General features: G+C 44.4%; 1 protein-coding gene across 2 annotated transcripts in view; it reads right to left on the minus strand.

Moving 5' to 3' along the window:
• The window catches only part of tnni3k (TNNI3 interacting kinase), a 56904-nt gene that overhangs the window by 40602 nt on the left and 285 nt on the right, over nucleotides 1-16017 (minus strand). The window contains exons 2-12 of one of the 2 annotated variants that reach the window (XM_035757545.2): nucleotides 15467-15575; nucleotides 14979-15064; nucleotides 12087-12107; nucleotides 11517-11614; nucleotides 10831-10941; nucleotides 10558-10656; nucleotides 6666-6804; nucleotides 6186-6330; nucleotides 5233-5337; nucleotides 5054-5148; nucleotides 400-549 (exon numbers count right to left, since the gene is read on the minus strand). In XM_035757545.2, coding sequence (XP_035613438.1) covers nucleotides 400-549; nucleotides 5054-5148; nucleotides 5233-5337; nucleotides 6186-6330; nucleotides 6666-6804; nucleotides 10558-10656; nucleotides 10831-10941; nucleotides 11517-11614; nucleotides 12087-12107; nucleotides 14979-15064; nucleotides 15467-15575 — 1158 coding nt within the window. The remainder of the gene's footprint in view (nucleotides 1-399; nucleotides 550-5053; nucleotides 5149-5232; nucleotides 5338-6185; nucleotides 6331-6665; nucleotides 6805-10557; nucleotides 10657-10830; nucleotides 10942-11516; nucleotides 11615-12086; nucleotides 12108-14978; nucleotides 15065-15466; nucleotides 15576-16017) is intronic. The other variant, XM_035757547.2, reaches the window with a different exon arrangement.

Here is a 16017-nt window from a genome sequence, read left to right on the forward strand (position 1 = left end):
TATTTCCCTCATTAAAATGCAAATCAATTTATAACCTTTTTGACATGCATTTTTCTGGATTTTGTTGTTGTTATTCTGTCTCTCACTGTTCAAATAAACCTACCAATACAATTATAGACTGATATTTTTTTTGTCAGTAGGCAAACGTACAAAATCAGCAGGGGATCAAATACTTGTTTCCCTCACTGTACAGTACAGTCAAGGTTTCCTAGCAAAGTCAAATCTCTGAAAGTTACAAACCATCCTCCTCACAATTCAAGGAAAGTCAATCATCTGTGAAAAAGAGATCTAGTAAAGATGTTATCATCTCAGCACTAATTACAAAATCTAGCCTTTCTGAGATACAGCTTTGTCTTTGGCCTCCCATTGGACAGACCCATGTGTCCATCACTGACTAACCTTTCTCATAGGCCCACATGAGGCAGGTCTGCTCCTCCTTCTCCCCACTGGACCGGCTGGGGTCACAGGCCACCAGGTTCATGTCAGCCCCGCTGTCCAATAGGAACTGGACCAGACATATGTGGCCGTGGAAACATGCACTGTGCAGACCTACAGAGATAGTGACAGGGTTCATAGGTTATTAGCCTAAGCAGTCAGATCAACCGCTCTTCTTCCATTCATATGGACCATATTTGTGTTGAAGTCTTTGCCAATTGTCAAAGTCGTTTTTTATGTATGACTATTGTTGCAAAACTTATTCCCCTCTGGGATAACAAAGATGGAACTTGAACTTATTGAGTGCTTTCGGATGGTTTAGAAGTCCTTGCCAATCGTTTTTTATATTTGACTATTGCTGCAAAACCAATTTTAATTGGAACTAGATCTTATTAAGTGCTCTCGGGTGGTTTAGATGTTATTTATAGGGCCAAGAGCTTTTCCTCTTCAGTTCTGGTCAACAAAAACTCCTGGCCTCAGTCATACTTTAACATTAGGGTCAAGATATTGTTCTGATCGCGTGACCTGGCCAGGGAAAATATGTTTTTACTTCCGGGTTGGAGCGAGCGGTCGCATCTGCACTTCGGTCCGCAGGTAGTATAACTTTTCATTACATTTCATTACATTTCATTATAGTACAACGGTTTGATTTGTCTAATCTTAGCAATTTCTTCTTAGCTAGCTACATAGCCGTCTTTGTATCAAAGATAATTGCGTAATTATCGTATTTCGTCGTCCTAACGTAGTCTACACTGCTATCTGCCCAGCAGCTAGCCAGCTAGCAAACGTCCACCGTCTACCGAATAGCAGCACTGTAGAAACTATTACACTCAACTGAACGACTTGATTAGTGTAGTGTTAGCTAGCTACATAGTTGTCTTTGCGGTCTTCGTATCCAAGATAATTGTGTAGTTTAGAGTGTGTAGTCTTAGAGTGATTATCTTAATCTACCGAGGTTAGCTAGCCAGCTATTTGTCGTCCTTAACGTAGGAGACACTGCTAGCTAGCCAACAGCTATCCAACGTCTACCGAATAGAACTTCAACAACCCGGTCGCATTCCGCTTCGCTCCACAGGTAGTATCACATTTTCATTTCATTTCATTACAGCACAACAGTTTGATTTGTTTGATCGTAGCTAGCTACATAGCTAGCTACATAGCCGTCTATTGTCGTTCTTTTAACGCAACGTAACGTAATCAACACTGCTAGCTAGCCAGCTAGCCCCCGAATAGCAGCACTGTAGAAACTATTACACTCAACGGAACGACATGATTAGTGTAGTGTCAACAACGCAGCCACTGCCAGCTAGCCTACAAAGTCAACAACGCAGCCACTGCCAGCTAGCCTACTTCAGCAGTACTGTATCATTTTAATCATTTTAGTCAATAAGATTCTTGCTACGTAGGCTTAACTTTCTGAACATTCGAGACGTGTAGTCCACTTGTCATTCCAATCTCCTTGCATTAGCGTAGCCTCTTCTGTAGCCTGTCAACTATGTGTCTGTCTATCCCTGTTCTCTCCTCTCTGCACAGACCATACAAACGCTCCACACCGCGTGGCCGCGGCCACCCTAATCTGGTGGTCCCAGCGCGCACGACCCACGTGGAGTTCCAGGTCTCCGGTAGCCTCTGGAACTGCCGATCTGCGGCCAACAAGGCAGAGTTCATCTCAGCCTATGCCTCCCTCCAGTCCCTCGACTTCTTGGCACTGACGGAAACATGGATCACCACAGATAACACTGCTACTCCTACTGCTCTCTCTTCGTCCGCCCACGTGTTCTCGCACACTCCGAGAGCTTCTGGTCAGCGGGGTGGTGGCACCGGGATCCTCATCTCTCCCAAGTGGTCATTCTCTCTTTCTCCCCTTACCCATCTGTCTATTGCCTCCTTTGAATTCCATGCTGTCAAAGTTACCAGCCCTTTCAAGCTTAACATCCTTATCATTTATCGCCCTCCAGGTTCCTCGGAGAGTTCATCAATGAGCTTGATGCCTTGATAAGCTCCTTTCCTGAGGACGGCTCACCTCTCACAGTTCTGGGCGACTTTAACCTCCCCACGTCTACCTTTGACTCATTCCTCTCTGCCTCCTTCTTTCCACTCCTCTCCTCTTTTGACCTCACCCTCTCACCTTCCCCCTACTCACAACGCAGGCAATACGCTCGACCTCATCTTTACTAGATGCTGTTCTTCCACTAACCTCATTGCAACTCCCCTCCAAGTCTCCGACCACTACCTTGTATCCTTTTCCCTCTCGCTCTCATCCAACACTTCCCACACTGCCCCTACTCGGATGGTATCGCGCCGTCCCAACCTTCGCTCTCTCTCCCCCGCTACTCTCTCCTCTTCCATCCTATCATCTCTTCCCTCTGCTCAAACCTTCTCCAACCTATCTCCTGATTCTGCCTCCTCAACCCTCCTCTCCTCCCTTTCTGCATCCTTTGACTCTCTATGTCCCCTATCCTCCAGGCCGGCTCGGTCCTCCCCTCCCGCTCCGTGGCTCGACGACTCATTGCGAGCTCACAGAACAGGGCTCCGGGCAGCCGAGCGGAAATGGAGGAAAACTCGCCTCCCTGCGGACCTGGCATCCTTTCACTCCCTCCTCTCTACATTTTCCTCCTCTGCATCTGCTGCTAAAGCCACTTTCTACCACTCTAAATTCCAAGCATCTGCCTCTAACCCTAGGAAGCTCTTTGCCACCTTCTCCTCCCTCCTGAATCCTCCTCCCCCTCCTCCTCTCTGCAGATGACTTCGTCAACCATTTTGAAAAGAAGGTCGACGACATCCGATCCTCGTTTGCTAAGTCAAACGACACCGCTGGTTCTGCTCACACTGCCCTACCCTGTGCTCTGACCTCTTTCTCCCTCTCTCTCCAGATGAAATCTCGCGTCTTGTGACGGCCGGCCGCCCAACAACCTGCCTGCTTGACCCTATCCCTCCTCTCTTCTCCAGACCATTTCCGGAGACCTTCTCCCTTATCTCACCTCGCTCATCAACTCATCCCTGACCGCTGGCTACGTCCCCTTCCGTCTTCAAGAGAGCGAGAGTTGCACCCCTTCTGAAAAAACCTACACTCGATCCCTCCGATGTCAACAACTACAGACCAGTATCCCTTCTTTCTTTTCTCTCCAAAACTCTTGAACGTGCCGTCCTTGGCCAGCTCTCCCGCTATCTCTCTCAGAATGACCTTCTTGATCCAAATCAGTCAGGTTTCAAGACTAGTCATTCAACTGAGACTGCTCTTCTCTGTATCACGGAGGCGCTCCGCACTGCTAAAGCTAACTCTCTCTCCTCTGCTCTCATCCTTCTAGACCTATCGGCTGCCTTCGATACTGTGAACCATCAGATCCTCCTCTCCACCCTCTCCGAGTTGGGCATCTCCGGCGCGGCCCACGCTTGGATTGCGTCCTACCTGACAGGTCACTCCTACCAGGTGGCGTGGCGAGAATCTGTCTCCTCACCACGCGCTCTCACCACTGGTGTCCCCCAGGGCTCTGTTCTAGGCCCTCTCCTATTCTCGCTATACACCAAGTCACTTGGCTCTGTCATAACCTCACATGGTCTCTCCTATCATTGCTATGCAGACAACACACAATTAATCTTCTCCTTTCACCCTTCTGATGACCAGGTGGCGAATCGCATCTCTGCATGTCTGGCAGACATATCAGTGTGGATGACGGATCACCACCTCAAGCTGAACCTTGGCAAGACGGAGCTGCTCTTCCTCCCGGGGAAGGACTGCCCGTTCCATGATCTCGCCATCACGGTTGACAACTCCATTGTGTCCTCCTCCCAGAGCGCTAAGAACCTTGGCGTGATCCTGGACAACACCCTGTCGTTCTCAACTAACATCAAGGCGGTGGCCCGTTCCTGTAGGTTCATGCTCTACAACATCCGCAGAGTACGACCCTGCCTCACACAGGAAGCGGCGCAGGTCCTAATCCAGGCACTTGTCATCTCCCGTCTGGATTACTGCAACTCGCTGTTGGCTGGGCTCCCTGCCTGTGCCATTAAACCCCTACAACTCATCCAGAACGCCGCAGCCCGTCTGGTGTTCAACCTTCCCAAGTTCTCTCACGTCACCCCGCTCCTCCGCTCTCTCCACTGGCTTCCAGTTGAAGCTCGCATCCGCTACAAGACCATGGTGCTTGCCTACGGAGCTGTGAGGGGAACGGCACCTCAGTACCTCCAGGCTCTGATCAGGCCCTACACCCAAACAAGGGCACTGCGTTCATCCACCTCTGGCCTGCTCGCCTCCCTACCACTGAGGAAGTACAGTTCCCGCTCAGCCCAGTCAAAACTGTTCGCTGCTCTGGCCCCCAATGGTGGAACAAACTCCTCACCATGCCAGGACAGCGGAGTCAATCACCACCTTCCGGAGACACCTGAAACCCCACCTCTTTAAGGAATACCTTGGATAGGATAAAGTAATCCTTCTCACCCCCCTTAAAAGATTTAGATGCACTATTGTAAAGTGGCTGTTCCACTGGATGTCATAAGGTGAATGCACCAATTTGTAAGTCGCTCTGGATAAGAGCGTCTGCTAAATGACTTAAATGTAAATGTAATGTAAATGGAAAACCTCCTGGCCTTAGGTTAGGTAACGAGGAGACATAGCCACCTGTGTGTCCGTCTCTGCCCTGATGGTTGATGCTCATGGCGTTCTGACCGAGCAGGAACTTGACCATCTCCAGACTCTTCCCATAGGTGCAGGCACTGTGGGGAGAGGTAGACACTGCTGTTTTCTTGGACCAGTTCAGACGGAGAAGGTAACTCATAGGGTTACACTGGGGTTATTACCTGTGAAAGGCGGTCTCGCTAAATATGTTCTCCTTTGACAGACTCTCTGTGCCTGACAGCTGTACTATCTCCTTCACCACCTCAAACTTTCCGTTGTAGCAGGCCCTGTGGAACACAGGCGCAATGAGTTGCAGATACAGCTAGACACATAAGGAGATCATAGTAGCTTTAATCAGTCTCAGTGAATAAGACCAGGGGCCATATGTATCAAATCAAATCACACTTTATTTATCACATGCTTTGTAAATAACAGGTGTAGACTAACAGTGAAATGCCCTTCCCAACAATGCAGTGAGAAAAATATAGAAAAAATTATAACATAAGGAAAAAATACACAATGAGTAAAGATAACTTTGCTATATACACGGCAACCAGTACCAAGTTGATGTCCAGGGATATGAGGTAGATATGGGCAGGGGTAAAGTGACTAAACAACAAGAGATATCATTAACAGTAGCAGTAGTGTATGCGATGAGTCAAAAGACTTACTGCAAAAGAGGGTCAATGTCGATAGTCAGGGTAGCTATTTTGTGGACTCTTCTATTTAGAAGTCTTATCTGCGGGCCCATGCCAACATTTTTCTGCCTCTTGGGGGTGAAGAGGCATTGTCGTGCCTTCTTCATGACTGTGTTGGTGTGTGTGGATCACGTAAATCCCTTAGTGATCAAGTGTCTCAGAGTAGGAGCACTGATTTAGGATCAGTTTTGACTTTCAGTTTAGATAACAATGAATACTGGTTACATAGATGGCGGGGGCAGATTCTAGATCAGCCATCCAACTCTGAGACACTTGATACATACAGCCACCAGTTCAATCTGCTGCTGAACTCCTCAGAGGGTACTGACATGAGCCAGTGAAATCATTCTCTGTCTATTTCCCCCGTGTTGTACTCTAAATGGTTTCACCCCAGATGTTCTTATCATTATGATATACTGTATCATTAGTTAACTCACAGGTGGAGAGGGGTGTCTCCGTAGATGTTGACGGAGTGAGGCTGTAGCTCAAAGTTGCCCTGCAACAGGAAGTGGACCACTTCATGGTGGCCGAAACGGGCACAGAAGTGGAGCGGGACATGGTCCTCATTGTCCTGAGCATTCACTGTGGAGGAAGAAGGACTGAGTTGTTTTCTGGTTGGGCACCTTTAAATAAGTTAGTAATTTCCTTACTAAAACCATGTACAACTTTGAACACTTGAATAAAACCAGAGTCGTTGTGTGACTTGTAGATAAACATGATGGTCAGTACCGGTAGACCATAATGAACATCAGGTCCACTATGCAGTTACATCATAATGTTCCCCACTCAAGCGCACGTCCCATCAAGATAAACAGTATATCATCTGAACTGTGGATTGTATTGAGAGCATGTTTAGAGACACGGTGAAACTCAAGCATGTACCCTGTAGCTCCCAGACCTACTGCACAAACTCTCACCTTCAGTCTTGCTCCCCTCTGCCAGCAGCAGTTTTACGACGCTGAGGAAGCCCTTGGCGGCTGCCAGGTGTAACGGTCTGTCTCCCACCTCCCCACTCACATTTACATCCGCCCCAAACTTCAACAACAGCTTAGCCACCTGAGAGATTTACATTTTAAACATTTAGCAGACACTCTTATCCAGAATTACTTACAATTAGTGCATTCACCTTAAGATAGCTAGGTGAGACAACAACACATCACAATTGTGGCGGGCTGCGGCATTCTGGATAAATTGCAGAGATTTGATGGCACAAGCAGGGAGCCCAGCCAACAGAGAGTTGCAGTAGTCTAGACGGGAAATGCAAAGTTCCTGGATTAGGACCGACGCCACTTCCTGTGTGAGGAAAGGTCATACTCGACGAATGTTGTAGAGCTGGAACCTGTTTTGATGTTTGCTGAGAACGACAGAGTGTTGTCCAGGGTCACACCAAGGTTATGTGTGACTCACAACCTGGATTCAGTCTTATGTAGAACATTTTTAAATTGTGCATGATCATGCATGATGGACGCATCTCCCTGTCACGGATGTCATGCCAGCGTTGCCCTTAGTTTGAAGATGTAATCCGGAGACAGGTGTTTTCTCCCTCTCTTTAGCTATCATATTCTAATTCCACTGATTTCAAAACTCGATCCTCCAGAAAGTGGAGAGAGACACTTATGCAGCTCCACTACACGATACATAAAAAATACGCGTTTGACAGGATTACCAACACAGACTCACCAGTTCAAATAGACAGAAGCATTCTATATGGCAGACCAATCCGAACTCCTTTTTTGGTATAACCAGCCCACTCATTATCTCAGCCAATCATGGCTAGTGGGAAGGTTGCTGTCTTTTTATGTGGCTTTTCCAACAAGGCTCATAAATTAACACCTTTGTTTTTAAGGCACATGAAAGTTCACATGTTCCAGAAAAAAACGCATTTTGATAAAAACAAATTTAAAAAAGTTCAAATGGCTCTCTTCTGAAGCTGACATGCACCTAGTTTCCTGTAACAGGTCACATTTGCACTCTGGAAGAGGGACAGCATGGAGTGGTCAACCACAATGGAGAGGTTTTGGAGTGGGCAGGCCTTCCCCGGTAGGAAGCGCAGCTCAGTTTTGTCGAGGTTGAGCTTGAAGTGGTGGGCCAGCGTACAAGCTGAGGTATCTGCCAGGCATGCAGAGATGTGTCGCCATCAGGGGAAAGAGAAGAGTAGTTGAGTGTCATCCAAATAGAAATGATAGGAGAGACCATGTGAAGATCCAAGCCAAGTGACAGAGCCGAGTGATTTGTAAAGAGAAAGGAGGGGAGGGCCTAGAAGCGAGCCCTGGGGACACCATTAGTGAGATGACGTGGTGCAGACACAGACCCTCTCCACACCACCTTGTAGGAGCGACCTGCCAGGAAGGATGCAATCCAGGAATGCAGAGGTTGTCCAACCCTGAGAAGGTGGTAGAAGAGTATCTGATGGTTCACGGTCTCAAAGGCAGCGGATAGGTAAGGTAAGGGAAAGCCAGTTACGCAACTGTCTGTATTCAACCCGAAATGTGTCTTCCGCTTTTAACCCAACCCTTCTGAATCAGAGAGGTGTGGCGGGCTGCCTGAATCAAAGGTCCACGTCATCGGCGCACAGGGAGCAGTTGTTGTTGGGGGTTAACTGCCTTGTTGGCTCTGGAATTCAAGCCAGTGACATTCCGGTTACTGGCCCAACGCTCTTAGCCGTAAGGCTACCTGGAGGTTGAGAACAGAAGAGAGAGAGTCAACTATGGCAGAGCGGAGAGCCTCTGTGACACAAAGGAGAGTGGTCTTAGTTGAGTGAGCCGCATTGAAGCCTGGTTAGGGTTTTGAAGATCGTTCTGAGAGATATAACGAGAGAGTTGGTCAGAGACAGCACACTCAAGTGTTTTGGAAAGATAAGAAAGAAGAGATACTGGTCTGTAGTTTTTTACATCAGATGAGTCGACTGTTGGTTTCTTGAGGAGGGGAGCAACTCTGGCCATCTTTAAGTCAGAGGGGACACAGCCAGTGGAAAGGGATGAGTTGATGAGGGAGTGAGAAGGTCTCCAGAGATAGGATGTGGTCAAGTGGGCAGGATTTTGGGCGGCCAGTCATCACTAGTCACAGGATTTTATCTGGAGACAGAGGGAAGAAAGAGATCAAGGTGTAGGGTAGTTCTAATTAGGACCAGTGGACTCAATAGGCTGAGGGAGTGACAAGCAGATGTCATCAAAGGATTAAGGAGGGAGGAGAAAGTGGAGAGGAGTTTCCCAGGGTTGTAAGTAGAAGCTTGAAATGTAGAGTGATAGAAAGTGTCTTTAGCCGTGGATACAGAGGAAGAGAAGGTAGAAGTGAAGGGAGTGGATGACAGGTCCTCCGAAAATGTAGTTTTCTTCCATTTCTGCTCAGCTGCCCTGTTCTGTTAGCACGCAGTTAGTCACTCGGCCACAGAGTGGTAGGGGAAGGTTGAGCCGGCCGGGAGGAAAGTGGACAGTGGGAGTCAAAGTTGGCGGAAAAGGAGGAGAGTAGGGTCAAAGAGGCAGAGTCAGAGTCATTTGACAGGAGGGAGAAGGATTTAGCAGGAGATAAGGAAGAGAAAATAGGATAGAAGAGAAGAGAGTAGTGGGAGAGAGAGAACGAAGATTGAGGCAGTGCATGACCATCTGGATAGGGGCTGAGTGGGTAGTGTTGGAGGAGAGAGGGAGAGAATAGTAGTGACCAGAAATCTGCAGGGGGGGTGCAGTGAGATGAGTCTGTCTGTCTTGTGAATGGGAGATGACTGGGAAAGGCTGAGATCAAAAGAGGAAAGGAGTGGAAAGAAAGAGGGGAAAATAAATTAATTGAAGTCAGGTGTTGCGGGGTTAAAGTCGCACAGTACGATGAGTGGTGAGCCATGGTCGGGAAATTAGCTTATCAAGGTGTCAAGCTCATTGAGGAACTCTCCAACAGCACCTGGTGGGTGATATATGACAACAATGTTAAACTTGATTGGACAAGTGACAGTGACAGCATTGAATTCAAGTGAGGAGATAGACAGGTGAGATAGGGGGAAAAGAGAACATCTCCACTTAGGAGAAATTAGTAGCTCTGTGCCACTACTGCGACGACCAGATGCTTTTGGACTATGAGAGAACACATAGTCAGAGGACGAGGTAGCAGCTGGAGTAGCAGTGTTCTCTGGTGTAATCCATGTTTCTGTCAGGGCCCAAAATTGTAGGGAGATAAACTCAGCCTTAGAGACTGCAGATCGTTAGTTCCAAACGCTGCCGGAGACTAGGAATTCATTTGTTGTGCATGGAGGGTACACTAAATTAGAAGGTTTGCAGCCACGGGCTGGTGAGCATCTGTAAAACCTACAGGTAGTGGAGCGAACTGGGATAGAAAACACACACATACTTGCCAAAGCTACAAAAGAGCAAAATTATATCATCAGAGAATAACTGGGTAAGATTCTCAAGTGTATTTTGGAGAGACCTAGCTCTGGTCCGGGGCATTACTGCGCATTCCTCTACTAAAAGAGCAGAGGCAACTCGTTGTTTTTGTCACGTGATGGGAGCAGAACTTAGAGAGACCCACTTGAGACAAACTTGACAGGGAAGTGGGAACTGAGCCCGGGGATAACTGTAATAGACACTGTACAGATAAGTCCTAAATGTCACTCTTTTCCCTATAGCCCATAGGGCTCTGGTCAAAAGTAGTGCACTATGAAAGCAAAAGGATGCCATTTTGGGACATAGCCTACATCCCCGGTATCAAGAAAAGGGAATGAACAGATTTCAACACATCCATTGCTTGGCAGAAGGTAAAGAGGGATATCTTGGATGAAGCTACCAACACTGTTATATTAGGATACAATGTTTAAACCATTACCTGGTCATGGCCATAGTAAGCAGCAATATGCAGAGGAGTAAAGAACACAGCATCCTGGACGTTGACATAGGCTCCATGCTGGAGAAGGATATCCACTGCCTAAGAATGACAACATGTAGGCTATATTACAGGACATATTATTATCATATCACAAAATCTCTTGTTGGAACACCCATTGTTGCTGGTATCAGCAGAACTATTCTTAAATATGAATAGTACTGTACAGAATGTGAGGTAATGTCTGAGACTGGTATGAACAGGGGCCGTGCCCACCTCATGGTGCCCAGCGATGGTGGCGATATGCAGGGCTGTTAGGGCACCGTACCCAACCTGCTGGATGTCTGCCCCTCCGTGGAGCATTGCCGTCACCAGCTCCGCATTGTCCTGGGAGGACACACAACTACTGTCAATCACATAGGTTTGTTTTCACTTTAACCTCACACTTGAGGAGAATTTAAATTGTACTTCCTTTATTCCTTGTGTCATCTCTCTAAAAACATTGGGGAAGCTAAGCTTCCTCCTGTTTGACCTTCTCTTCAGGCATTTTGAGGAGGTGAGGAATCAGGGAAGATACAGATGACGTTCACCCCAAGTTATCAGCATCTTGATTAAGCCGAGACCTCAAATAGACAAATGTGTAAGACTGATACTGTGTGCCTCAGGACTAGATGAACTCTCTCTAGTCCTTAGTATGAGAGCAAAACAGGAGATATCACACTGTTCATAGAACAATGTGTGTGCTTTGTGATGTGACTTGCGCTCCACCATCTGGTAAAATCATGGAATGTCTCCATCTCATTTAACATAAAAGGACAATCGATAGAAGCATTCACAAAATAATCACACATCATAAACAGTAACCTACTCACTATGGAAACACACATATCTTTATAACTATATCAATAACACTGTCTTCAGATGAAGGCATGAAGGCAACAGGTGTCTAACCATTCTCTCACCTTATAGACAGCCAGGTGTAGAGCAGTGAACCCATTCCTGGTAAGCCTGGATGGACGTAGGCCTTTCAGCATCAGAGTCCTTATGTGGACTTTATTCCCTGGAGAAAACAATATACTAGCTTCGCATCAGATCTGTCTGTGGTATATTATCTATGTTTTAATTATTATTATTTTATTTTTTAAATATATATATATTTCATTTTTTAGGGGGTAGATCAGCTTTAATATTTCAGATAGATTGTGGCTTCTATCAATGTGTAACGGCTTCCCTCTAGTGAGGAGGAGTAGTAAGGATCGGAGGACCAATGTGCAGCGTGGTACGTGTTCATGCTCTTTATTAAACTAAGCGAACACTGAAACAAAACAATAAAGGACACGTGAAATAACCAACCGAAACAGTTCCGTGTGGAACACACAGACACAGAAAATAAACACCCACGAAACACAAATGGGAAAGGCTACCTAGGTATGATTTTCAATCAGAATCAACTAACGACACTTGACTCTGATTGAGAACCATACCAGGCCAAACGCAAACACAACATAGAAAACGGAACATAGACAACCCACCCAATTCACGTCCTGACCAACCTAAAACAAAGACAAATCAAAGGAACTAAGGACAGAATGTGATAAATTGTCTGCATCACTTCCAATCCCTCATATATTTTTGGGAAAAAATGTATATACACACAACCGTTCAAAAGTTTGGGGTCACTTAGAAATGTTCTCGTTTTTGAAAGAAAAGCTCATTTTTTGTCCAAAAAATAACATCAAATTGATCAGAAATACAGTGTAGACATTGTTAATGTTGTAAATTACTATTGTATCTGGAAACAGAGGCCAATTATCAGCAAGAAGGCCTAGAAGGCCAGCATCCCGGAGTTACCTCTTTACTGTTGACATTGAGACTGGTGTTTTGTGGGTACTATTTAATGAACCTGCCAGTTGAGGACTTCTGAGGCATCTGTTTCTCAAACTAGACACTAATGTACTTGTCCTCTTGCTCAGTTGTGCACCGGGGCCTCCCACTCCTCTTTCTATTCTGGTTAGAGCCAGTTTGCGCTGTTCTGTGAAGGGAGTAGTACACTAGTGATCACAAAATAGTGAACAACAATGCTTAGGCCTGTATTTCCAGGCCTAAGCCTGGACACAGTCTATTTTACAATGGTTTTATTTAGTTTGTTTTTACTCTTATCCTTCTTCTACCCTCATTACTCCCATATATTTATGTCCATCCGGTTCTATTTGCCATTCATTCAAACTGTGCTCTAAAAAAAGTTGTTAACATATATACGTTTTATGGCACAGTATGTTGTACATTAGTTATCTTATTGTAATTAGTTGTTATTAGTCCCAACCTTCAGCTCCATTCAACCCCTCCCATCAATCTCTTAACCCCATCCACATTGGATTAAAATGTGCCATATATTTTTCAATTGTGCTGTGAAGTTTCACAAAAGTTATGAACCTTTCTATTCTTATTGTTTCTACAGATTGTAAATTGAAAATAAACCTTTTTGCTAAAAGTATTACTATACTATTGATTATTGAATCCAGGATCGTTTTACGTATAAGTTCATAAACCATGTGCCATGGAATCGGTACGTTAAAAATCCAACAATTTGGCAATCTATATGGTATGGCTGTCAATTTTTTTAAATCCTTAAATGAAACTGGAATAGTTTTTTATTCATCACAATTTTCTTTAACCAATTTTGGTCTTTAATGCATGGCGGACAGACAAGTTCCTTACATTTTCCCCCTTCCACATTCCTCTTCCATTTTTGCGGTATTGATGCAATTAGTTGGTTGTAATTTTGGGTAGAGCAGTGTGTTTTTTCTTTTCTAAAAAGAATGTGTTTTTTTTAACAATTGTTATATTTGAGTTTAACCACAATATTTGTTATATTATTTCTTCTGTCTTTTCTGGTGGATTATTTAAAAATAGCGATATTTGGGAGATGTAAATAACTGAAAGTGAGCGGTTGTAATCTGAATAAAGTGAATAAGGCCTTTCTTAAACATAGGGTGAGACGTTCTTACTAATTTGCTAGATAACCAGTTCGTATTTAAGTATAACTTTTGTATGACTGAAGCCTTTAGTGAGAGGTCTAATGCTCTAATATTTTATCATTTCTGCCCTCCGAAGTCATCTCCGTTACATAAATAGGCCTGTTTAATTTTATCTGGCTTGCCGTTCCAATAAAATGTAATATTTTTTTCTCTAATACATTTTTAAAAAACTGTTCGTTAGGTGTGGGCAAGGCCAAAAACAAATAGGTAAACTGAGATATGACCAAAGAGTTTATCAGGGTGATTTTTCCACAAATATAAAGGCATTTTCCTTTCCATTGTAGCAAGATCTTATCTATTTTTGTAAAGTTTCTATAAAAATGTATTGGAGTGAAATCATGTATTTATTTTTGGATACCGAGTATATCCACATCACCATCAGACCATTTTATTGATAAACTACATGGTAATGTAAAAGTTACATTTTTGTGTGATCCAATACGTAATATAGTAGTTATACAGTAAATTATTCTTAATTCTTAATGCGTTTGAGCCAATCAGTTGTGTTGTGACAAGGTAGAGGTGATATACAGAAGATAGCCCTATTTGGTAAAAGACCAAGTCCATATTATGTCAAGAACAGCTCAAATAATCAAAGAGAAACAACAGTCCATCATTACTTTAAGACATGAAGGTCAGGCAATGCGGAACATTTCAAGAACTTTGAACGTTTCTTCTAAGTGCAGTCGCAAAGCCATCAAGCTCTATGATGAAACTGGCTATCATGAGTACCGCCACAGGGAAGGAGACTGCATGAATCAGGCCTTCATGATCGTATTGCTGCAAAGAAACCACTACTAAAGGACACCAACATGAAGAAAAGACTTGCTTGTGCCAAGAAACACGAGCAATGTACATTAGACAGTGGAAATCTGTCCTTTGGTCTGATGAGTCCAAATTTGAGGTTTTTGGTTCCAACCGCTGTGTCTTTTTGAAACGCAGAGTATGTTAACGGATGATCTCTGTATGTGTGGTTCCCACCGTGAAGCATTGAGGAGGTATGATGGTGTGGGGGTGCTTTGCTGGTGAGACTGTCAGTGATTTATTTAGAATTCAAGGCACACTTAACCAGCATGGCTACCACAGCATTCTGCAGCGATATGCCATCTCATCTGGTTTGTGGTACAAATAAATACATGTTTTGTCATACCCGTAGTATATGGTCTCATATACCACGGCTTTCAGCTAATCTGCATTCAGGGCTCGAACCACCCAGTTTATATTGCTGGTTAGACAGCATAAACAGATCTGGGACCAGGCTAAAAAAAAAACACTGGAGCACAATCAAAGCTAATGAGCCCATGGGCATCAAGCCAAGAGTGCAGCAGCATATGTAACACTGTAATGTTTTGGTAAGAGGTTATTAATAGTAATAATCGTACATACCGCCACACATGCAGCAGAGATGCAACAGGGACAGTCCGCTCTCTGTCCGGTAATTCAAGTTCACTTTCTGGAAAGCTTCATCAGAGCTGAGTTATCCAAATACAAATACGAATGTAAGTCGAGTGTAAAAATGTGTAATTACAATAGTTATTACTCTGTACTTTACACCATAATTAGGACACTGATGTAAAACGTATAATGCATTTAATAAAACAGCAATAATCAACCCAGAAGACATTCGGACATTGTCTAGAACTGTGACATGTATATGGAGAATGGGCATGAGTCACAATCATAACATTTCTGTGATGTCATATCCTGACATGTGAAAGACTGAATAGGGATGAATGCATCACTTTCATAGAGAGCGAATGTTACCTGAAGTCATTATCATAACATGTTTGGCATGTTATGATGTTATAACATGACATGTGAAAGACTGAATAGAGAATAAATGTGTCGCTTTTATCACAGAGGGCCTCTGTTACCTGAAGACCTGTTTGAGGTCTGTCAGCTCGCTGTCTTTGATGCGTAGGTCATCCTCCAGCCTCTCGATGATCACAGAGTATGACTCACTCACCTTCTTCTTCCACTCATCTTCAGAAAGGGAGTTAGCCCAGTGTTAGCATAGACATAGCATAATTTAGTGAGCTATTAGCCAGATTGTGACTGAGGTACTTTAATTTTAAAAAGCTGAAACACTTTCCATAGTTTACACCCTGAAAGGGATTTAGTACATCTATAGAATGCATTTCCTGTCACTTGTTCTGTCAATTTTATTTAACCTTTATTTAACTGGGCAAGTCAGTTAAGAACAAATTCTTATTTTCAATGACTGCCTAGGAACAGTGGGTTAACTGCCTGTTCAGGGGCAGAACGACAGATTTGTACCTTGTCAGCTCGGGGTTTGAACTTGCAACTTTCTGGTTACTAGTCCAACGCTCTAATCACTAGGCTACCCTGCCACCCCAATGTTAAATAATGTAAGTTTTCTATATCCTAGTTTAATTACCAAAGGAAGAATTGAAGGTAAAAAAAA

Source organism: Oncorhynchus keta, chromosome 22, assembly GCF_023373465.1.
Source record: "Oncorhynchus keta strain PuntledgeMale-10-30-2019 chromosome 22, Oket_V2, whole genome shotgun sequence".
In the NCBI taxonomy this organism is placed as follows: Eukaryota; Metazoa; Chordata; class Actinopteri; order Salmoniformes; family Salmonidae; genus Oncorhynchus; species Oncorhynchus keta.